Genomic DNA, 25,570 nt, shown 5'->3' on the forward strand with positions numbered 1-25,570 from the left:
GAGAGAGAAACATCGATCAGCCGCCTCCTGCACATCCCCCACTGGGGATATGCCCGCAACCCAGGTACATGCCCTTGACCGGAATCGAACCCGGGACCCCTCAGTCCTCAGGCCGACGCTCTATCCACTGAGCCAAACCGGTTTCGGCAAGGATATCCTTCTTGAATGAAGAAGAGAATCATGTAATCACAGTAGGTTTTTGTTTAGCCTTCATTTAATATCTTAGAATGGCTAAAAGGTTTTAGAGATCATTTAATCTTTCTGGGCTCACTTCACCCCTAATCTTTCTAACATCTACTCTAGAATAAACTGAGTTCTGGAGAGTTTTAGTGTGGTCAAACAGTGGTAAAGTCAGAATCAGAGATTGAAATTAATCCTTCTGATTCCTAACCCCGTGTTCTTTCCACTGTACAAGCAAGATAGTTGTACACATTGAGGCCGGGAATGCTATCCATGACTCTATGTGGAGGGGACAACAGAAGCTCCACATTTAGACTTTTTCTGGATTCTGCTGTGTGTGCTGCTTCTCTTGATTAATTTTAATCTGTATTCTTGCCATGCAATACTCCATAACTGTGAGTGTATAGTTTTCAGTGAGTTCTGTGAGTCCTTCTGGTGAAGTATTGAGACTGATAGTGGTTTGGGGAACATTCTGAACTCACAATTGGTGTCAGAAGTGAGTAAAGTTCTGTGTGGACTGTGTTTTCTAAATTTGCAGTTGGCTTAAACACACAGTATACTTATATTTGGATTATTTTTGTTCACAGTTATACTCCTAACTACCTAGAACAAAATCTAGCATGTAAATAGGCAGTCATTCAATATTATAATAAATAAATGATTGGAAGGTGCTGACTAGTACGAGAAATTAAGAGACTGCTTATGAAATCCGATACTACAGAACCATGTTGAGAAAAGCTTCCAAATAATGCAAACCGGGTCTCTTTTTTATTATATTGTGAGTAATACCGTGATGTTTGCTGTCTTTAAAATGGTTATCTCTGTCAGTCACAACTCTTGGAAGTCTTTGGGATTATATATTATGTGTTTATATTATTACTAGGGAGTTTTAGAGATTAAGTCTTTTCAGTTTATATGAGTTACCACCAGATGGTGATATTTTTATTAGGTAAGTAGCTTTTGTCTGTAGATATAAAATATATAGAAAAAAGAGACAACTTATATGAAATGTAATATTTATTAATAAGAAGAACAATAGAATAATGCAAGGGTAAGATATTTAATTATAGCACAAAATATCTATAAGGGTGTTATAGCATTTCTTATTATAACAGGAACACATTTTTATTTTTATAGTCACAATGACATTAAAGTGTAAGTGGATTTTACACTGATGTAGCTGAACCTTCTCCTCTCTGATCAAGGCTTGGGAGGAGGAAACACTCAAGCTTAGGCACAGCCCCTGTAGAGGGTTTTTGTAGATTCAACCACTGTTGGGTTGGAGTTTGAAGTGTTATAGGTTACTAATGTGATACTGATTAGCCTTCCAAGCTGTGGCTTTGGGCTAAATTATCCTGGCATAGTGTCAATACAGCAGAGCATTTAAGTGTATCCATGGTGTGGTTAATTCAACAACCAAGTTGTTTTTGTTTTTCAGTTGCCACAGTATAGGCCCAATTACAGTGGGGGTGGGGGTGGGGGTGGGAAGGTTGGGGACACAGAAGGGAAAACGGGTATTACTATTTTCCAATCAAATTCTCGTGCTCTTTAAATATTGGTTTTCATTAATCTTGAAATATGTACCTAACAATCATTTAATAAAATATATTTAATTGTTTCTTTGCTTGAGATACTCATATCTTTGAGAAAGAAAAAAGCACCTAAAGTTGGAATATTATTTGAACTAAAATTTTCTGTGCTTTAAAAATGGCTAAGAAGGTTTGTCAAATCTGCGGCTTTAGAAACAGACACTTTTGTTTTGGACTTCGAGGATTTTTCTCTACTTTACCCAGAAATTTTGTTAGTCTAATTGGGTGTACCTCACAGAAATTAATTTGGCAGTTTTTCCTCAATTTCCATTCAATTAAAGTGAACAGTTCTAGAAATGATGAAGTTTATATTTACAACCTTTCCAAATAATGTTTCAGTTAAAGACTATTTGTAGTTCCACTTGAAACACACAAAGTATTTGTTTTAAGGGCAGTCTTGACATACTGAAAAGATGAAAACACTGTTATATTAAAGAGAGAAAGAAAATTTAAAAATTCAGTAAACAATTTGTATTTTGTAGAAATGAAGGAAACAACTATTTACGGACTAGGGACATGCATGGTTTGAAGTTGGAAGTTAATTTGCAATTTTATACAAGAATATATTTTCTAGACATCAGTGCAAAGTTAAAGCTGTAACTGTAATAAGCTTGCTTTGCAAATCACATTTCGGCAAGCCTCTTCCAACACAACTCAAGAGTTTTGCTACATTTCTTTCATTCCCCAAATGTCTTTTTCCCCCTTGCAGTTTAAAGCCCAACATTATGTGTAGAAACATGCATGGGAACAGTATACTCATTAAGCTTAAATAATTTTTTGTTTACTCTGATGTTGACAAACATTGGCAAAACATTAATAAACTAGGCCAAGATTTGATTTAGAAAAGATTTTTAGAAATTGGATAAGAAACAAATCTTTTAATTACCACAGTGTGTGATCATTAAAGTGACACATCAAAAGCACTTAAATGTTTGCACTATTTGCAGCTGTTTGCAGTACAAATAAGTAACTAGTATATCTGTAAAGCTTATGTAAACCAACAAATGAAAAAGGAAGTCAAAGAGACTTAGAACAAAGGTGTTAGTTTAGCGGGGTGGAGTTGAGGCACCATTCTTGCCTGCACTAGACCAAGTGGTCACTAGCTACCCTTGCTTTCTTCCTCTCTCTTCCTGTAAGCTTGATTTAACAACTGGATTTCCTCTTGGTAGCCATCCCTCTCTTGATGCTGCCTTTTACTGTTCTGCCTGTGTGCTTCAACGGTGTCTGGGATGGAGATGTTGATGTTACCATCAGGACTACTTGTGGGTAAAAAGAGAGAATACGAGGCTGTTTCTCCCAAGTCACATGAAACAAATCTGTTTTCTTTCCGTGAGTAGCGTAGGGATGGAGATCGGACCTGTGTGGAGGACTGGCTGATGTTGCTAATGATCGACACAGTGTCCAAGGCCTCTTCATTATCACAAATTTCAAGAACCTCCAAATGTATTTTTACACTGGTGTCCGCAAATGTGGATGGAGAATCTTCTGAGTTTGGTTCATGGCCAACACTTTTGGATCGATAGACTTCTATTTTCTTAGAGGCTGGGGTTATTTTCTGTCCTTCTGTGCTTACCTCATAGGTAGAAAGAGATAGTGTTTTCCCTGTCGGGGCCTGGAGAGACACCATCCCCTGGAACGCACACAAGGGAATGGCAAGGCCACCACCGGAACGCTGGGGACAAAAACGAAATGGTGATTATTGAAAACTAGTTGCTGAGATTAGGCCATTGAGAAAGTCGTTTTATTCATCAAAATGGTGATTTTTTGCCAATAGAGACCTATTTCCCTAGAAACCTTTCACAGATAAGGGCTTTAAATTCCACCATCATGCAGTTTGTTCTAGGTCAAATACAACATCTAAATGAGGGCAGTCAGGAGCCTTTCTTTGAGGATATGGGAGATATTTCTACTGCCGAAAACAAAATTTGTGTATTGATGGGCAGCAGTAGATGTTTTCAAGAGAAGAATATGAGCATAAAATTAAATGCAATTTATAATCGAGAATTGCTTTTATGTTTTTGCTACATAGTCAGTAACATTGAGAGGTTTGCATAGATTGAAAGCACCCCAGTCCCCCTTAGAATGCCAGAGAGAACTAAGATTCAGGTTAGGTACAAAAAATATTTCAATGGTTAGGTTTGTGCACACAAAAGAGGAACCAAGTTTCACTGAAACTGTGCTACAGTATGCTTATTTTTCCACAGAGAAATCACAGTCGTTTAAGTAAACCCAGTGATCAGGAACTCCCCCAATATCTCTGCAAAAACTTGCCTAAAAATTTAAACCTTTTTATATTTAAAACTTTGTGTATTAAACTCTTTTAAAAATTGTACTCACCATTGAGAAATATTAAGAAATGAAGAAAATAATACCAAATTTTATGATAGTCTGTACTTTATGTTGTTGATTCATACCTTTATTCTTTTAATGGGCTCCTTTTCTGATTACATGTTAGTCTCAGAAGAAGATATGCCAACCTACTAGAGCAGAGGTTCTCAAACCTAGGTCTCTAGATCAAGCATCATCAGTATCACCTTGTAACTTGTAAGAAATGTGATTTTTGAGCTCCATTCCACAACTACTTACTTAGAAACTCTGAGGGTGGAGCTCAGCAATCTAGATTTTACTTAATTAATTAATTGATTTTTTTTGTTAATCCTCACCTGAGGATGTTTTTTCCCATTGAATTTTAGAGAGAGTGGAAGGGAAGAAGGGAGAGAGAGAGAAAAACAAACAAACATTGACCAATCTGTACTTTAAATAAGCCTTCCGGGTGATTCTGTGGCATGCTGAGGCTTGGGATCCATTACTGCAACTAAAGAAATGACATAACCCTTCATTCATTCAAAAAGAAGGGGCTATGGGATGGTTAACCTATACTTTTATACATGTGTCCCCTGTAAAGCCTGGAGATACTAACTGAGGAGTGTTAAGAGTGTTGGCTTAAGAGTGTTTTTCCAGTAGGGGAATTAGCATGAAGGCTCATGGTGTTTTGCCAATTCAGGATGATCAATCTCCCCAGTGTGTCTGTGACTATCCCAGTTTTAGCACTGAAAGTCCAGTATCCCAGGAAATCTCTCTATCCCAAAGAAACCAGAGTGGTTGGTCACCCTGTTAGCCATGGGCATTTTGTATATGGACCTAAGAGTGGCGAGAGAAAGTCCAGGACCAGGGTCCTGCTATTGGTGAATAGTTTGGATTCTCACCTACTTGGAGAATTTTTACAGGAGGATGCCTGATGCCATCATGCCTCACTCCTTGCATTTAGGGACCATAAAAAGTACAGTCTAGGACATGTGAGACGTCACTAGGCTTTCCGTTATTGCCTATGGAGAAATCTTGAGCTCTGTTTATCTATAAGGAAACCTGGGAACCTGACTTGAGGGCCTTGTCCTTTCATAAACTTTGAAATCTTACACTGTAAAGCTCAGTTTACCCTTCTGCTGAGGCAAAGAACTTCACCAACTTCACATGTGTGATGTCGACTGAAGCAGGAGAGACAGAGGGACAATTCTTAGGTTCATTGCAGCACCAGAGAACTGTTTTAGTGGCAACAACTTTTGGCAAAGGAGAAGTGACTTTTATTTATTTTTTTATACATTCATTCATGAAACGTTTGCCGAGTACCTATTATGTGCACTATCTTGAATTTAAATTGGTTGTACAGATATACTATAAACTATACATATAATACATATCCTATATAATAAAAGCCTAATATGCAAATTGTCCCCTTGACTGGGAGTTCAGCCAGGGGGCAGGGCTGGCAGCGGTGTTGGCAGGAGGATGGGAGGAGGGCCCTCCCCACCTGGCCAGCAGGCAACAGCCACTAGGGACCCTACCCATGCAGGAATTTCATGCACTGGGCCTCTATATAAAGATTTACTATACTTGATTCAAAGACTTCACAGGTAATTGGGTGAGATAGACGTGAAGAAACAAAATAAAACTTTAAGTGTCTATTAGAGATAGGAACCAAGTTTTGTGGATTTAAGTAAGGCATGACGACATCTGGTAGAAGATTTCATATAGGGTGGTATTTGAAATGGATATTAAGAATCAAGAAAAGATTTAGGCCCTGGCTGGGTAGCTCAGTTTCTTAAAGCACTGTCCTAAAATTCCAAGGTTGTGGGTTGGATTCCCGGTCAGGGCACATACAAGAAGCAACTAATGAATGTGTATAAATTAAGTGGAACAATAAATTGATATTTCTCTCTCACTCTCCCTTTCCTCTTTCTCTCTAAAATCAATCAATACATAAACATTAAAAAAGAAAAAAAGATGCCCTGGCTGGTTTTTCTCAGTGGTTAGAGCGCCGGTCTGCAGACTGAAGAGTCCCAGGTTCGATTCCAGTCTAGGGCATGTGCCTTGGTTGCGGGCACATCCCCGGTGGGGGGTGTGCAGGAGGCAGCTGATTGATGTTTCTCTCTCATCGATGTTTCTGGCACTCTATCTCTCTCCCTTCCTCTCTGAAAAAAATCAATAAAATATTTTTTTTTTTAAAAAAAGAAAATGAAAAAAAGAAAAGATTTATAGTTTTAAATTTACAGTTTTAAAAGCCATTCTTTCTGAGTAATAAGTCATAAATTAAAGGGCCAACTTAAAGGTTTTCCATCCTGATAAAACCTTTGTTATCAAAGTCAGAAATTTCTTTTTTTTTAAAAAATCAAAATTGACAGACATTTATATAATCAGAAAATCTGACTGTCATTTAATAATGTGAATTATAAATACCCCGCACAGCCTTCTTTATTCTGAAAGCTAGTTAACCTGAAAGCTGAACTTCCTTACATTACACTTTATTGGAAGAAGATAAAAAACCCTACATCAGAACTTAAAAAATTGTTTATAAGTTTTCTCTTTGATATAGAATGTTGCATAAACAGAGTCCTATGGATTATTATATTTAAAAAAAGAAAAATGTGCCCAGCCACTGTGGCTCAGTGGTTGAATGTTGACCTCCCAGGAGGTCAGGGTTCGATTCCCAGTTAGGGCACATGTTCAGGTTGCAGGTTCCATCCCCAGTAGGGGGCCTACAGGAGGTAGCCAATCAATGATTTTCTGTCATCATTGATGTTTTTCTCTCTCTCTCCCTTTCCTTTCCTCTTTGAAGTCAATAAAAATATATTTTAAAAAGAAAAAAGAAAAATGTGATGAGAAAACTGAGTTACCAGTGCCCAGCAGTATTGGCACATCTATTTTAAAAGCACATTTGTTAGTGCATCAACAGCATAACATGTCTTTATACCATATACCAACTTGAATCACTGATGAGCAGTTAATATAAAAGCAAATGTGATAAACAATTTTTGTGTGTGTCTGGTTTTATACATCCACATAATGCACATTTTAGTAACTCTCCCTTGCTAACCTTATCTTTAAATGAACAAACAAGCTTTACTGAGTTATCAAATGACAGCTCATTAAAATTGGTATTTGAGAGTTGCATAGTGCCAGAGTTTTGCTAAGTATGAAGTCTCATTATTCTGAAATAGCACAGTAAGTCTTTTGTTATCAAAATTATTTTGTGACATCTTTTTTCTTTCATGCATGTTTATAATAGCTGAATATATGTGCTGACACATTGTGTATATATCTGTACATGTAACACACTAGTAACATGAATATGACATATACATATATTTTTCTGAAAATATTGAAACATTCTTATTTAAAATGATGGTCTCCATTTGAGAGTCATAAAAGTAAAAACACAGAGACAGATTATATAGAAACAGTTCTGAACATATATCTTTATACTATTAATCCAAAATTGGCAAGTTAGTTTTAACAAAATAGTACATTCACTTAAGGCTAATTCAGTAGTTTTAATTTTATTGGTTATGAAAGTTTTTAATGTTTAAGTTGTTCTGGTTTTAGATTTATGTAAGAAGTATTAGTATAAGATTTATGCCAAATTTTGTTTGTATGTCTTTAATCAAAATCAAAAATTTGATTCAACAAGTTCATAAAAAATGTTTTCTTTAAAAGAGACTATTATTTAAGTTAGAGAAACATTGCGTTAGTGGAGGGAAAATAGGAGCTTGGACTAAGGGAGTAGTAATAGGGATAGAGATTCAGGGAGGGACCTGACAGAATTTGAGTAAAATCAGCAGAATTTTCCACCTCTTTTAGGAGATGGAGGGAGGGCTAAAATGGAGAGAAATCAGAAGCAGTGAGAACAGACATTCAATTACTATTAAGTGCTAGCACTGGGCTAGCTGGTAGGCCTGTAGCAAGAATAAAGAGGCTTTCAGGTCTTAAGAGCCCATAGAATACAGAAATAACGAAGCTCGTAAACAATTACATTTTCCTGTGATTCATGCTACAGTAGATCCAAGCTGAAAAATTGTGAGAATGTGGAATAATAGCACTTAACTGAGAATGGAGGGAGGGAAAAGGAGGCCTAAGAATCCTTCCCAGAGCAGAGCTCAATTTTTACAGATGAGTAAAAATACCATTTTAAGTTATAAAAGTAAATTGTAAAATAATATTAATAGTATGATCCAGTTTTTTTGTAGAAAAACACCTACCAGAAATGAATCCAGTAAATTATACATTTACAGGGATAAAAAAGATAGATACATAGGCATATACATGTACATATTGTAGGCATAGGAAAAGGTTTGAAAAAACTTTTCTGGAGGTAGATGGGGAAGGATTTATATTTTACTAGAGGCCTGGTGCACAAAAGTTGTGCATAGGAGAGGGCGGTCCCTCAGCCCAGCCAGCATCCTCTTGCAATCTGGGACCCCTCGGGGGGTGTCCGACTGCCAGTTTAGGCCTGATCCCTGCAGTCAAACATCCAGCAGTCATACATCCCTCTTGCAATTTGGGACCGCTTATCCCTAACTGCTCACCTGCCTGCCTGCTCAGTGTGCATCATAGTGACTGGTCATTCCACTGTAATGGTCGCTTTGGCTTTTATATATAGACTAGAGGCCCGGTGCACAAAAATTTGTGCACTCGGGGGGGGGGGAGGGGGTGTCCCCCAGCCCCACTTGTGCCCTCTCACAGTCTGGGACCCCTCGGGAGATAACGACCTGCTGGCTTAGGCCTGCTCCCGGGTGGCAGAGGGCAGGCCCAATCCCTAGGTGCAGCCCCTGGTCAGGCTCAGAGCAGGCCTGATTGGGGAGTTGGGGCGCCACCCCCTGTCATGCACAGAGCAGGGTGGATCGGGAGGTTGTGATGCCACCCTCAGTCATGCTCAGGGTAGGGCCAATTGGGGGGTTGGGGCACCGCCCCCTGTCACACTCAAGGCAGGGTCGATGGGGAGGTTACGGCGCCACCCCCTGTCACGCACAGAGCAGGGCCAATCAGGGGGTTGGGGCACCACCCCCTGTCACCCACAGAGCAGGGCCAACTGGGGGTTTGGTGCACTCCCCCCTGTCACACTCAGGGAAGGGCTGATGGGGAGGTTGCGGCTCCACCCTGTCACAGAGCAGGGCAGATCAGGGGTTTGGGGCACCGCCCCCTGTCACCCACAGAGCAGGGCCAACTGCGGGTTTGGGGCACACCCCCTCTCACACTCAGGGAAGGGCCGATGGGGAGGTTGTGGCTCCACCCCATCACACACAGAGCAGGGCCCATGGCGGGGTTGGGGCACTGCACCCTGTCACACACAGAGCAGGGCTGATCAGGGGGTGGGGAGCTCCTCCCTATCAGGCACAGAGCAGGGCTAATCAGGGGGTTGGGGCGCCTTCCCCTGTCACGAACAGAGCAGGGCGGATAGGGAGGTTGTGGCCCCACCCCCTGTCACACACAGAGCCCCAGGGCAATCAGGGGTTTTGGGCGCTGCCCCGTCATGCTGCTCCAGGCGGCCAGGAGGCCTCGCGGCTCAGCTGATCCTGGTGCTGGGAGACCTCGTGGCTCTGCTTGACACAGGGGCAGTGAGGCCTCACGGCTCTGCTGATCCCAGTGCTGGGAGGCATATTACCCTTTTACTATATAGGATAGAGGCCTGGTGCACGGGTGGGGGCTGGCTGGTTTGCCTGGAAGTGTGTCCTGGATCAGGGTGGGGGTCCCGCTTGGTTCCTGACCAGCCTGGATGAGGGGATGATGACTGTTTACAGCTGGTTACACCCCCTTCAGAGTGGGGGTCTCCACTGGGGTGCCTGGCCAGTCTGGGTGAGGGGCTCAGGGCCATTTTCAGGCTGGCGGGTGACTGAAGCTCCCAACCTCTCCTTTTTTTCTTTCTTTTTTTTTTTTTTATTCTGGGATTTATTTACCTTCTATGGCTGTCACTGGAGCTGAGAGCCGGCTTTAGCTCTGAGGCTCGGCTCTAGCTCTGAGACCTTGGCTGCTGAAAGCAGGTATCTGGGTTTGTTTGGGTTCTATAATTGAAACACTGTTTTAGCTCCAGCTTGGCCAGCTGGCTGAAAGCCTGGGGTTTGTTTAGGTTCTATAATTGCAACTTTGTTTCTTAGAGTGCAAGCTCAGAGCCCGGCAGCGGCAGGCGGGGAACCTTGGCTTCCTCCTTCACTGGAGCAAGCAAGCCTCCTGTTCTCCTCAGCTGCTTGGCTGCCGGCCACCATCTTGGTTGGCAGTTAATTTGCATATTGCCCTGATTAGCCAATGGGAAGTGTGTTGGAGGTACAGATAATTACCATGTTTGTCTATTACTAGATAGGATAGATATTTCTAAATTATATGCTGCTGCTGATGACTTTGCTCATGGAAATTGATTAGGTAATAGAGGGGGCAGAGAATATAAATTATTACTAGAGGTCATCAAGATACAGGGGTAGAGTAATGAGTGTGGGTTGCCTATGATGGTAGTTAACCTCAGAGTTCAGTTTGGTAGTCAGTTTGGTGTTTATGTTGCTTTTGGGATTTGTGCTGTGTTTGGGGTTTGTTTTGCATTTGGGATTTGTGAACCAACATTCTGTATTTGGGTTTGCGCTATTTTTAGGTTAGGAGACAGGAGACAAACCAGATGGAGAAAAATAATTATCAGAAAGGAAAAAGATCCTTCGACCCTAGCCAGGCAAAAATTTATAGCACTTTCACAGTGGCCAGGGTCTGTATTAGGTCCTCTGCACTTATTTTATTGAAAAAGTATTATAAAAATTTGAGTCTAACAAGCTGTCAATGTTAACATTAAGTTAAAATAAACAGAGAATTCCATTTCAAAAAAAAAATAATTATAGTACTTGAGTCACAAGCTGCAATGTAGCCTATAGATTTGCAAACCATTGATAAAGTTCAAGAACAATTTCCAAAAAAGACCAAAAGTAAAAAGCAATAAAACCTAATGAGAAAATTAACATTATTTGTAAGAAGGAGATAATATAAAAAACTGTTAATATTGGTTTAGTTTATTTTTATCTTTGTACTGAGTTGAACAGTGTCCCCTCCAAAGTTCATCTCCACCTACAGCCTGTGAGTATGACCTCATTTGGAAATAAGGTCTTTACAGATATAATCAAATTAAGATAAAGTCATACAGGATTAGGGTGAACCCTAATTTCAGTGACTCCTGTTCTTTTAAGGAAAGAGAAAATTGAACATAGACTGACACCGGGAAGATGGACATGGAAAGGAGACAACAGTTGGAGTTACGCTGTCATAAACCAAGAAGAAAGGATCCTCTCTTAGAGCCTCAGAGGAGTAAGGCCTCGCCTACACCTTGATTTTAGACTTCTGACCTCCAGAAATGTGAGTCAATAGCTTTCTGATGTTTTAAGCTGTCTAAGTTTGTGGTGATTTGTTATGGTTGCCCTAGGAAACTAATGTAATGTTTCATGCAAAATATTACTAAAACACATATGTAAATAGACATTTTACAGAGTTTGATAACTGCCCCTTTTCTTCTGGAGATTAGATTTGTGGCATTTCTGTTAAATCCACATAGACTGAAATCTCCTTAAAGGAAGATTCCTTGTTGCTCTGTATTTTCTCTGCTATCTATCACAGTGGCTGGCATGTGGCAAACCCTTAAAAATATGTGTTAGCCTGGCCGGTGTGGCTCAGTGGTTGAATGTCAACCCATGCACCAAGAATGACCAGTTCCACTCCTGGTCAGGGCACATGCCTTGGTTGCAGGCTCGAGTACCAGTAGGGGCCATGCAGGAGGCAGCCATCTATATTGATTTTTCTCTCTCATCGATGTTTCTATCTCTGTCCCTCTCCCTTCCATTTTCTTTCCAAAAAAGGCAATAAAAATATAATTTAAAAATATGTATTTAGTTAGATGAATAAATGTGTGCATGACAATGAATCTGAAACAATGACTTTGTAGGCTTTTTAGATTCCATATTTTAACTTCCTAAAGCATAAAAAATAAGATAATCTTTTTAAAATGTTGCTGCTTAAAATTCATTTTTTATATTTTAACAGTGCTATGCATTAAATGATAATAGTTTCAAGTACATCAGAAGAACATATAAAAACCTATCTTTTAATAAAAATAAAATAGAATATTAGGGGACTGAATTGTGTGCAAAAGTTTAGTGCATGATAAAAAATGATAGCTTCAGAGAACATAAAACTTCTCATTTAGTACTCTCTGCTTTCTTTCCACTTGAAAGTCAATGAATTAGCATAAACTGTTGGGAATAATGACAATCCATTATTGTTGTATTCCTGAGTGTAGGTGGCTGGAAGCTTTTTTGTTTGAAAATGAAAAGCAGTCTCTAAATCTCAGAAATGCTTCAGGAAGAGAAAGCATGCCATGTAAACACATTAGCACAAATAATCTGCTCTGATAATTGATTCAGACTGACTGGCCTTGGGTATATTGAATCTTTTTTCTTCTTCACTTTAAGTCTCCAGGTGAATTCAGAGTGAAATTACAATATAAAAGCGTTGCTCCAAAATTTTCTCCTAACATGATGAAGTATGCTGTTGATTATCTAAATCATTCAAGAAAAACATATTGGGATAGCACATAGGATCCTAGCAATCACCAGAGATCATGCAGTTTTAGTTTCTCATTTGATATTGGGAGAACTGACAGCCCTGGATGGGAAACTGCTTGCCCAGGGTCACATCTATATATATAAAAGACTAAGTGGCTGTTACGACCAACCGGAACGAGCGGTCAACCAGTTGCTATGACATGCACTGACCACCAGGGGGCAGACACTCAATGCAGGAGCTTCCCCCTGGTGGTCAGTGTTCTCCCACGGAGGGAGCGTCACTCAGCCAGAAGCCGGGCTTATGGGTGGCGAGCACAGCTGCAGCGGCAGGAGCCTCTCCCTACTGAGCGGTGGTAGAAGGTACAGCAGGCCAGGATGAACACAAGCGGTGCCCAGCCCTGGCTCGGGCTCCTCCCTGGCCATGTGCTGCTTGGCACACTGCTACATCCCTCAGGGGATGTTTGACTGCCAGTTTAGGCCTGATCCCTGCAGGCCAGGGTTGCTGCAAGAGAGCGCAGGCCAGGCTGAGAACCCTCCCTCCCCTGTGCATGAATTCGTGCATGGGGCCTGTAGTAGGTAATAATATCAGGACTGGTACCAGGTCTCAGGTTTCTTAACTCCAAGTTAAGTGCTCTTTCCACTGCATCATGCTGTCGCTTTATAAGAAATCTGCCTTAGCCCTAACTGGGTTTGCTCAGTTTATAGAGTGTCGGCCTGCGGACTCAAGAGTCCCAGGTTCAATTCCGGCCAAGGGCATGTACCTTGATTGTGGGCACATACCCAGTAGGGAGTGTGCTGGAGGCAGCTGATCGATGTTTCTCTCTCATCGATGTTTCTAACTCTCTATCCCTCTCCCTTCCTTTCTGTAAAAAAATAAATAAAATATATTTAATAAAAAAAGAAAAAGAAATCTGCCTTAGCCAAGAGTGGATCATGGGTTTTCTGCCCTGGAAACCAGAATTCTGTTATTAACTCATGAGCAATTCAAGAGACTGACAATTTTAATATAAATTAAGATCATACAGATTATCTCTAGATGATTTGGGTAACTTAGGCATGTAAAAGTACAGTACTTTGAGTAATAAGTCATGTTGACCATCTAAGGTGGTTTGGGAGATAAGAGACAGGAACACTTAAAAATAGCAGGGAGAGCAAGAACTTTGTGAAAAAAACAATTCACTAGATTTTTAATAATTTACTTTTGGAATTTTATTTTTATATATTCAACTCCCAAATATTCCTGTATCATACTGTCACCTTCATTTAAACGTTTAATAAACCTATGTTTGCCCCACCCTGTACATTTTCTTATATACTTTTCACATCAACCATATAAAATAGAAACACTCCTCATCCCAATATTGTAGATGACATAATTGAGTCATGGCGAGGTAACTCAAGTTAGTAAATGTCATAGTCAAATCCAAATCAAGGATAATCTGCTCTTAGCTGTTCTGCTCTTACTTCAAGTCATAGTGTTGGCAGATAAAATATGAATAACACCTCACTCTGCTAATCTACCTAGAACCTGCAAAGGCCTATGGGAACAAGAGAGTGAAGTACTGCTATAGAGTCACATACACCTACCTGCCTTTGAACTCAGTTGAGCCCCTATCCCTGTAATCCTTACCTCTCCAAGCTTCAGTTATGTCACTTGCAAAATAGAAAGAATAGATGAGCTCATGCATGTTAAATGATTAGTTGAGTGCTTCACACGAAGTGCTCCATAAGTATTAGCTATTGTTGGGAGGTGAGAGAGGAATCCATGACGTTTTTGAGATTTTTAGTGCTAGTGTCTACTAGCAGTAGTTGATATAAGGAGCTTAGGAGGATATAGGTATTGTAATGTTACTTTTAAAATCTTCGCGTACTATTCAGGCAGCGTATTCCTCTGCCCTATTTTATTCTAATTGTCTAAATATACAAAATAAAAGCCAATGATTACTGGAGTGGATTAAAACATGACCTGACTATATACTGTCTACAAAGAGCTCTCTTCCAATGTAATGATAGAGGCAGGCTGAAAGTAAAAGGATGGAAAAAGATATAGCATGCAAGCATCAATCAAATAAAGCAAAAATGGCTATATTAACATCAGATAAATTAGACTACAGAGCAAAGAAAATTACTAGAGACAGGAAAGATTATTATATAATGATAAAAGAATCTATCTACCAAGAAGACAGTAATTCTGTGTCTATGTCAAACAACAGAGCGGCAAAACATGTAAAGCAGACTGCAGAAGAGAAATAAGAAGTGGTCAAATTCACAGTTATAGCTGTAGACTTCATCACCTTTCTCAATATAGATGCAGACATCCTTAACAAATATTTGCAAATGGTATTCAGCAGTCAATAACAAGAATTATACTCTATGACTATGTTGGGTTTATCCCAGAACTACAAGGCTAATTTCCATATTCAGAAGTAAGTTGATGTGATCCACCATATTAATAGGCTGAAGAAGAAAAATCACATGATTATATGAATTGATGCAGAAGAACTATTTGACAAAATTCAACATCCATTTATTATGAAAGTACACTAGGAATAGAGAGTAAGTACCTCATCTTGATAAAGAGCATCTATAAGGATGCTAACCACTAACATTATCCTTAATGGTGAGACACTCCTTTCACTTAAGATCAAGAGCAAGGCAAGGATGTCAGTTCTTACCACTCCTAGTCAGCATAGTGCTGGAAGTTCTAGACAGTGAAATAAGTCAAGAAAAGGAAATTAAAGGAACACATATCAGAAAGGAATAACTAAAACTGTTAATAATCCTTACAGATGACATGATTGTTCATAGTGTAAAATCCCAAGGAATTAACACAAACTCCTAGAAATAATAAATGAGCTAGTAAAAGTTGTCTATAAGTTAAACTTCCAGAGTCATTTGTACTTCTATATAGCAGTTAACATATGGACATCACAATTGAAAATACCGTACCATTTATAATCGCTTAAAAAGTGAAATACTTAGGTATTAGTCTAACAAACCTGTATAGTACTTATATGCTGGGTACAATATAATTTATGAAAGAAATGAAAGATCTGAATAAATGGAGAAACATCATGTACATGGACTGAAAGACCAGACATAGTAAAGATGTCCTCCCCAAATTGATATATGAGTTTAATGTAATTCCTATTAAAATCACATCAAAAGTTTTTCTTGCATATATTCACATGATTATTCTAAAATTTCTATTCAAGAATAATTAGTTCCCCCCAAATGGGTATAGTGGGAGTAATAAGTCTACCTAAATTCAATTTAGCTACAATAATCAAGACTGTGTTATTGGTGGAGGGGGTAGATCATAGATCAATAGAATAGAAAAGAGAACCCAGGAGTGGTAGACCCACACATATATGCCCAACTGCTTTTTAACAAAGGTGCAAAAACAATTCAATAGAGAAAAGGTAGCCTTTTAAACAAATAGTGCTGGAGCAATTGGATATCCATAAGCAAAAAAATTAACCTAGAACTAAGTTTCATACTTTATTCAAAATTTACTCAAAATGGATCATAGGCTCAAATGTAAAACTATAAAACTTTTATTAAAAACGTAGGATAAAACCTTTGAGATCAAGGGCTTGGCAAAGAGCATGATCCATAAAAGGAAAGTTTATAAATTAGACATTAAAATTAAAAACTTTTGTTCTGTGCAAATGCAGATTCTGATTCAGTATGTCTGTGGTGAGACTCTGCACTTACTAAAAGCTTTCAAATGATGCTGAGGCTCCTGGACCACACTTTGAGTAGCAAAGCACATATAACCTGTAAGGCTCCTTATAATACAAATATTATATTATTTTGTGGGTAAATAGATTTTATTTTATAGTGTTAGCGATGCAGAGAAGTAGAGAAAAGAATTCAAATTCAGTTGAAGGAATAATAGAAGTTCCCTAAAGCCAATTTATAGCTGAATAGAATTGAAAACAAAGTCTTATCTTTTCAAATACCTGTAATATATTCTGATGCATTTTTCAGATGACATCTATTGCAAATGATGAACCATTCTGATAAATAATCTGATAAAAATAAGTTTCAGCATGAATTTTTATTCTACATTGATCTTATGGCCAAAATATAACCTCCTAAAATGAATATAGCACTGCATTTAAATTGTTTTTTATTTATGGAAAATCATATTCTCATATTTTCAGTTCATACTTTTTAAAATTTTATCTGAGCCCATGAGCACAACCATCAAGGCTATAAGAAATCCGGTAGGAATTTTGAATTTAAGTGTGTTGTTCTTGAGAATATTGGATAAGTTTTTCCATTCTCTGGTGTAATAGATGCTAAATCTCTTATTTCTAATAATGACATTTCAACTCAGATATGATATATATTTATTTATTTATTTTCATGTGTTGCTAATTATTCTTCTAACAAAATAGAGAATAAATTGTACCTTGAAATAAAGCATGCATTGATTTTATTTAGAAAAATATGATTTTTATAGAAATAAATGAATCCTAATAAATGAAAGTTTTCATCATATAATTTCACTTACATGTGGAATCTAAAGAACAAAATGAACAAAACAGAAACAGACTCATAGACAGAGAACAGACTGACAGTTGTCAGAGGGGGTTGAGAAAGAAAGCTGAAGGGATTAAGCAGTACAAATTTGTAGTTACAGAATAGTCACAAAGATGTAGATTACAGCATATGAAATATAATCAATAATTTTGTGATAACTCTGTATGGGGCCAGGTGGGTACTTGAAGCATCAGAGGGACCTCTCTGTAAAGTAAATGGTTATCTAACCACTTTGCAGTATATATGAAACTAATACAGAATAATACTGAATGAAAATGAAGTGAAATAGTTTTTTATCTTAATAATAAACAGTCATTCAGTTGGGTATTGTATCAGTTCGGAATATACTACTGAAAATGGTTGTATGAAAAAATTTTCTCATACTTCATTGACCAGGATTAGATCAGGAATGAAGACATATTTTCATTTGTAAAACAGTTTCAAAAAATAAATACAATTGTTTTTGGTAATATTACTCTTACCCTAGAAAAGATGTTAAATTCATGTTAATGTTATTTGTAAAAATATAGAAAACAAAATTGTTTTTATCAGACAGCATAATATAGTAAAAAGATCAAACCCCCCAAAATTTATGGAGACAAATAGTTGACTAAGAATATCCTGGGACAGGGGATGGTGATAGATTAAGAGTAGGTGGGCACATGGGAATCTAATTGGTATAAGAAAAATATTTTAAAGTGGATTTATGGTGATGATTATACAACTTGGTAAATTATTGACTTGTACATTTGAAATGGCAGAATTATATAATATGTAAAATATTCCTCAATAAAGTTATTTTTAAAGAGCATTTCAGTGACATTCAGGAGACCCTGAAATACAGTACATGCTCTGACACTAAATAAATAGGTCTATAGTGAGTACACTAAGGATAACTTTCATGTGACTATAATTGTAAGAATTTTAATCTGTTTTGAAAAAAGAATCATTCAACACTATGTAGCCTATATGGATATTACAAATTATATAAATTAATGGGATTTTCTTCTAATTTTTTTCAAAATTACATTTTTAGCAAAGTAGTGACAAAATTCTCTAGCTTTCTTTTATATATTTTATCTAAAAAATTATTTGATAAGTCTAATATTTATACCTTTAAAAGAAGACAATACATGCCGTTGGACACTGGTGGTTTTTAGTCAGTATAGCTAAGCTGGGAATTCCATTCTTAAGGATCCCCTTCCTTGAATGCTTCCAGGTTAGAATTGATCAAGACAGGGACTTGCTCAATATTTGGAAGGTGGAAACAGAGCAGTGGCCATAACCATCTAAAGCTCTTTTCACAGGCAGATTCAGAGACAGAATAGTGCCTGGCAAGAACGAGCATGTCATCTACCTCTCCTGCTCCTCATCTGGTGTTTCTTCCTGATTACTGGGATTGTTGACCAGCAATGGCCTTGATCTACATCCAGATACTTGGCTGTGAAGCCACAGAGGTTGTAGTTTATTCAGAGGCAACAGTTTTTCATAGACATCTACACAAATTCCCCCTTCATATTCTTACTTTGGTGGCTGGACATACTTGGCATTCTCAAGTTGACTGATTAGTAACTTCATCTCTGACCCTCCAACTTCTTAACCAGACCTTCACTTCCCCAGCTTTCCCCACAATTCTGAATGAGTCTCTTATCCCATAACAGTCATAGTGCTTCTGTTCCTCTGACTAAATACAAAATGCTGCAAAATGAAAGAAAACCCCAACTTTAATAGTAAAAAAAAACAACGCAGTGATTTTTAATTAATTAAAAAACCCAAATGCACTTATGGGTGAAGGTGGTTGAATATAGTTCAGCCACAGAATCTCATCCTATCTAATAAAAGAGAAACATGGGAATTAGCCATATGTCCGCTACCTTCCCATTGGCTAATCAGGGTGATATGCAAATTAACTGCCAGCCAAGATGGCGGCCGTCAGCCAGGCAGCTTGAAGCGAACATGAGGCTTGCTTGCTTCAGTGACAGAGGAAGCCAATGTTTCCCACCTGCCGCTGCCCGTCTCTGAGCTTGCAGTTTGAAACGTTGTTACAAATATAGAAGCTAAACAAAACCCCAGAAACCTGCTTTCAGCTAGCCAGGATCTCAGAGCTGGAGTTGAAACAGTGTTTCGATTATAGAACCCAAACAAACCAGATACCTGCTTTCCGCAGCAGAGGCCTCAGAGCTGGAGCCAAGCCTCAGAGCTAAAGCTGGCCCAGAATTAAAAAAAAAGAAAACAAGGAGCGGTTGGGAGCTTCAGTCACCCGCCAGCCTGAAAACAGCCCTCAGCCCCTCACCCAGACTGGCCAGGCACCCCAGTGGGGACCCCCACCCTGAAGGGGTTGTGACCAGCTGCAAACAGCCATCAGCCCCTCACCCAGGCTAGCCAGGCACCCAAGCGGGACCCCCACCCTGATCCAGGACACCCTTCAGGGCAAACCAGCCAGCCCCCACCCGTGCACCAGGCCTCTATCCTATATAGTAAAAGGGTAATATGCCTCCCAGCACCGGGATCAGTGTAGCTGAGAGGCCTCCCGGCACCAGGATCAGCGTGACAGGGGGCAGCGCCCAAACCCCCTGATCGCCTGCGGCTCTGTGTGTGTCAGGGGGTGGGGCCACAACCTCCCTATCCGCCCTGATCTGTTCATGACAGGGGAAGGCTCCCCAACCCCCTGATCAGCCCTGCTCTGTGTGTGATAGGGTGCGGCGCCCCAACCCCCCCCAATGGGCCCTGCTCTGTGTGTTATGGGGTAGAGCCATAACCTCCCGATCGGCCCTGCCCTGAGTGTGACAGGGTGCAGTGCCCTAACTCCCCTATCGGCCCTATTCTGTGAGTGACGGGGGGAGCTCCCCAACCCCCTGATCGGCCCTGCTCTGTGCGTGACAGGGGGCAGTGCCCCAACCCCCTGATTGGCCCTGCTCTGTGCGTGACAGGGGGTGGCGCCGCAACCTCCCCATCGACCCTGCCTTGAGTGTGACAGGGGGTGGTGCCCCAACCCCCCAATTGGCCCTACCCTGAGCGTGACTGAGGGTGGCATCACAACCTCCCGATCCGCCCTGCTCTGTACATGACAGTGGGTGCCGCCCCAACTCCCCAATCAGCCCTGCTCTGAGCCCGACCAGGGGCTGCACCTAGGGATTGGGCCTGCCCTCTGCCACCCGGGAGCAGGCCTAAGCCAGCAGGTCGTTATCTCCCGAGGGGTTCCAGACTGCGAGAGGGCACAGGCCGGGCTGAAGGACCCCCCTTCCCCCGAGTGCACAAATTTTTGTGCACGGGGCCTCTAGGTCAATAATAAAATGAAGGGGGGAAAAAAAGCAGCCGTGGATTCAAGCAGCCACCAAATAAAGAGAGCACTAAGCCTCATGCATAAGCTTCTAAAAGTAGTGGCTTCAAAAAGAAACAAAAGATTCACCCACTTCCATAAGTAGTTGTATAGAAAGAAGGGTGATATTCTTAAAAATATCCAAGAATTCTGGCATATAGACTCCATTTTGGCAAGAGGGGATTTGGAGCGTTGGTTCTTAAAATATACAGATAGTCAAAACTATTTTCATAATGCTAAAGCTAAATTATTTGCCATTTTCATTATGTTGACATGTTCACTGATGGTGCAGAAGCAATGACGAAACTGCTGGTACTTCAACATGAATCAAGGTGGCTGCACCAAATTCCACTAATAGACATTGTATATTTCATTACTACACATACGTGCATGTGCGCGCACACACACACAATCCAGTTTCACTTGAGAATGTCCTTGATGAGGTGATTGTTATTATTACCCCCATCTTATAGGTGAGATAACTTAAATACAGAGATCTTAAGTACCTTTTCAAGGTTAAACAGATAACAAGTGGTAGACAAGAGATTCTAATCTGGGCAGTATGGCTCCTGAAAAAAAATTATACAATCTAATCCATTCATTCACTGTATTTTTATTGAGTACCTAATATGAGCCAGACACTATTCCAGGGACTAGGATTATAAAATAGTTTTCCTTCCTTTCTTTCTTCCTTTCATCTTTCCTTCCATCCATCTATCTATCTATCTTTCTCTCCATATATGTGCACAGAGAGCTATGTTTCTTTCTAGATAGTATAATTTTAGGTTATTTGCCTCTCTCTTCTTTGGTACTTTTATGTATTGTTTGATTTTAAAAAATAGTGAGCATATGCTATTTTTATAAAAATAATGAAGTCATTGTTAAGACAAAACCTAACACAACTGATTTTGCTTTTGAAGAAAACATCAAGTAAAATTTCAAATCTTAAACTCAAAGGAGTATGAAAAGACTGCTTTGTTCTTTTGTCTCACACTTAAATTTTCTTTCTTCTCATGACTTACAAAGCAATAGAACATGAACTGTGGAAATTGTTTTCTAAGGCTGATTTAGAAGGCAAGGTCTCCCAAATCTTCCCATCCCACACAGCAAACACTATAGTAGTTCTTTTAAAAATATTATTACAAAGGTTCTTTAGAAAGTTTAAATAAAAGTCATAGTGATATTATTGGATCTCAAAAAAAAAGAGAATGCTAATGACGCAGTTATACATAGAGCATGAGCCATACACACACTCTGGGAAATTAACCACTTGCTTTCAGTGGAAATGGGTTCTGTGAAAGTAAAAAGGGTATACTTGACTAGTCTTTTTATTCCTATGGAAAGAATAATCCTATATAATAAAAGGGCAATATGCAAATCAACTGAACGGCGGAACGACCGGTTCCTATGACATGCACTGACCACCAGGGGGCAGACACTCAACACAGGATCTGCCCCCTGGTGGTCACTGCGCTCCCACAGGGGGAGCGCTGCTCAGCCACAAGACAGTTTTTCCAGTTTATAAAATCCTTTCTTGTCATATGTGTTTATATTTGTCAGAATTGATCATCAGATTTTGTTGTTGTTATTCAAGGAAATATGGTCACTGTATACTTTAGGAATACACATGATGAGAACAAGAGATAGAGTTCATCCTGCCTTCCACCTTCTTGTATACAAGGGCTAAAGAGAATGTACAGGGCTTGGTTCCAGGATTCTGTATTCTTTTCTGCTTTTCTCTGCACTCTTTGTTTTATGCATCTACACCTTAACTCTTCTGCACCAGAATGTGTGTGGGATTTCAGAAAACAATAATGATCCATGGAGAGAAGTAGATGTCTAGTCATTGCTTCATTCTTAGTGCTTAAGACAGTTTTTGCCATGTAGTAGTCCCTTAATAAATATTTATCAAATGAATGAATGAAAAGGAAATGGAAGAAGCAATTTTAATCTTTCTATCTAATAGAAGAATAGGGTGGGGGGGAAAGCTGCTATGGAAAAAATGACTTTTAGGGTGATTAGAGTTGTTTGTCTGGTCAGTTTTTAAAAGTCTGAGCTCTTTAACAGCTTGTCCACATAGTGAAAGAGACTCACACAAGTCTTAACATTCTCCAAGAGTCCCAAATGGTCAGTGATTGGGGTAAGGGCTCTAGTTCCTCATAACACCCAGGAATGAAGCAGTTTTCCAGACTTATACCAGTCTTGGTCAAAATGCACAAAAGTGAATTATCATAATATTTTTTATAACAAAGGAGAGGAATACTGACATACCAAATTTATTTGGATTAGTGTGTATAGCCCAGGGGGCATTTTTAAAAAATTTATTATTTTTTTTTATTTCAGAGAGGAAGGGAGAGGGAGAGAGAGATAGAAACATCAGTGATGAGAGAGAATCATTATTGGGCTGCCTCCTGCATGCCCCCTACTGGGGATCGAGTCTACAACCAGGGCATGTTCCCTTGACCGGAATCGACCCCCTGACCCTTCAGTCCACAGGCTGGTGCTCTATTGCCGGGAGCCGGTCCATCCTTGCTGTTTCAAGGGACCTGGCATATATGGCATACGGTTCTTAATATGTTTGCTCACCTTCTTGGCGCTGTGTTTTAACCAAGGTCACCTCTCCGAGAAAGGTTGAATCCCCAGGTAGGGATTTTCCCCTGAAGTTAGGGAGGGAATAAAACCCCTCAACCAAGTGCCAGGCGGGTAATTAATCACTTTAACTATGAACAATCATGCTTAAGCTACATAATCTTTACTCCCTGGAATGGAGATAAGAAACTCCCTAACCTTTGGAATAGAGATTGATAGGATTGGAATCAACTGGTATAAATACAGATGCAACAAGACAACAACAGACAGAATTCAGGAGACAGAACCGACACAGAACTTAGAACACAGAACTCAGAACACAGAACTCAGGACACAGAATTCAGAAGACAGAACCTACACGGAGCCTGGAGACAGAAGAACTTCGCTGGAGAGAACATGGCAATAGATCCTGGACTGAACCTGACTATAGAACATGGCAAGAGAACCTGACTAGAACCTGGTGACTGAACCTGGCTGGAGCTCCGAAGCAGAACCTCTCTGGAGATCCAGACCAGAACTTGGCCGGAGATCCTGGCTAGGCTGCTGATCAACTGAAAACTGTCTCCGTGTCCTTCCTTCTTCGCCGACTCCGTCTACACCTTTGGGAACCCCTGGACCCGCTGGGGTTGGACCCTGGCACTCTATCCACTGAGCCAAACCAGCTAGGGCCAGGGAGCAAGTTTTAATAGAAGAAACAATTCATGGCAAATCTTAGGAAGCAATGAAAGATTGAAAAGCAGTCAACTGCTGGCTTATCTCTTACTTTTGTGGTACCATCATTGGAAGTGCATCTTCAATTCTCAGAGAAACACGTGGAATGGCTGAGCAAACTTACTGGCATTTCCAACAAACCACCCAACCTTCCTAACAGAATACTATTGCAGAGGCACTTAATAGGCTTGTTCTCTCCAGCTAGCCTTCCAAGTCTTACATAATGTGGTACAGTTCGGGCAAAGAGAAATATTTAGAACTAGCTATTTAGCAGCTTTGGACAGAGGTCTGTTTCTGGAGATTCTAATATCCTGTGCTCCTTAGGAAATATTAAATATGAAATTTCAATTCAAATGTTCACCCAAGGGTCACTTTTTATTATTGCTGGCTTCCTTTCCTTTGAGTAAACTATCTGTTAATACACAATTTTATTTTTGTTACATAGGAAACATTACCTTAAAAATTAATAAATGATTTAAAAACATTTTGTCCTCAATAGTTGCATGCCAAAATATTACATTGTGTGAATATTGTATTTTTTCAAATGGCTTCCATCATTTTAAAAGTTTTTTTCCTCTCTACTGAACTCTATTCAGTACCATCAACAATGCTCACCATAGGGCTCTGTGTAGGTATTAAATCTATATAAATTTCTGTCCAAAATACCTTTAGGCTAGTTTGTTTTCTTGAAACTAGGACATTATTTTCACCAGAGGACTATATGTGGCAGAATGTTAATGTTTAACATGCTGAATGGATCTTTATACTGAGAATTATCATGAACCATATTATATTTTCTCATAAATCATAAAGTTCATTCCTTTTTATTGCCAAATAGAATCCCATTGTATGGGTAAACCTCAGCTTTTATTTATTCGCTACTTGATGGACATTTGTACTGTTTACAGTTTGGGGCTATTATGAATAGTGCTTCAGGAATATATGTTTTTATTTCTCTTGGGTATAATCCTAGGAGCAGAACTGCTGGGTTGTATCTAGATATGTAAAAGCCCAGCGACCGGAACAACCAGAACAACTGGTGGCTATGACATACACTGTGGCAGCTAACCAGCCCGATCTGGGTCCCAATTGCCCCCCTTCCTGTCCCCGAGCACCACCGCTCCCCCTTGCCAGCCCGGCCCAACCCCACCCGTGCACAAATTTGTGCACTGGGCCTCTAGTAAGTTTATATTTAACATTTTTGGAAACTACCAAACTTTTTTCCAAGATGGGCATACAATTTCACATTCTACCAGTATTGTTCCAATTTCTTTTTATCCTCGCTAATACTTATTACTGTCTGTCCAGTTGATTGCAGCCATTTTAGTGGGTGTGTAGAGGTATGTCATTGTGGTTTTAATTTGCATTTTTTTCTAATGATGTTGAGGATATTTTTTATATTTTTAAATTGAGTGCCAACAAGTGTGTGGTTTTTTTTGTTTGAATTGCTGTATTTTAAAGTTAATTCTGTTCTGTTGGTCTGCACATTTTTCTTATAACCAATAATTATTCTTAAATGTTCCCTATCATATCAGAAATGTCTAACTGCTATAAGATATTTAATACAAAGTTATTAAATTTGGTGGGAGTGGGGTGAAGAACTGCAAGATAAAACAGATTTTGCAATGTATAGTGTGGAACGAATTAACAACTTATTAAGATCTAATTGGAGAAATAAAGGTAAGGATTTGAAGTCCATTTATACAAGATCAGGGAAGTCAAATGTTATTAAGTTACAACATTCAAAATTAAATTTGGTGATATGCACTATT

The 25,570-nt window shown here is 39.4% G+C and overlaps 1 protein-coding gene across 1 annotated transcript in view; it reads right to left on the reverse strand.

Moving 5' to 3' along the window:
- Positions 1 to 1,179: 1,179 nt before the first annotated feature.
- Positions 1,180 to 25,570, reverse strand: part of GPR149 (G protein-coupled receptor 149) — a 56,910-nt gene continuing 32,519 nt past the window's right edge. The window contains exon 4 of the mRNA XM_059686853.1: positions 1,180 to 3,441. Coding sequence (XP_059542836.1) covers positions 2,869 to 3,441 — 573 coding nt within the window. The 3' untranslated portion in view covers positions 1,180 to 2,868. The remainder of the gene's footprint in view (positions 3,442 to 25,570) is intronic.

Source organism: Myotis daubentonii, chromosome 3, assembly GCF_963259705.1.
Source record: "Myotis daubentonii chromosome 3, mMyoDau2.1, whole genome shotgun sequence".
In the NCBI taxonomy this organism is placed as follows: domain Eukaryota; kingdom Metazoa; phylum Chordata; class Mammalia; order Chiroptera; family Vespertilionidae; genus Myotis; species Myotis daubentonii.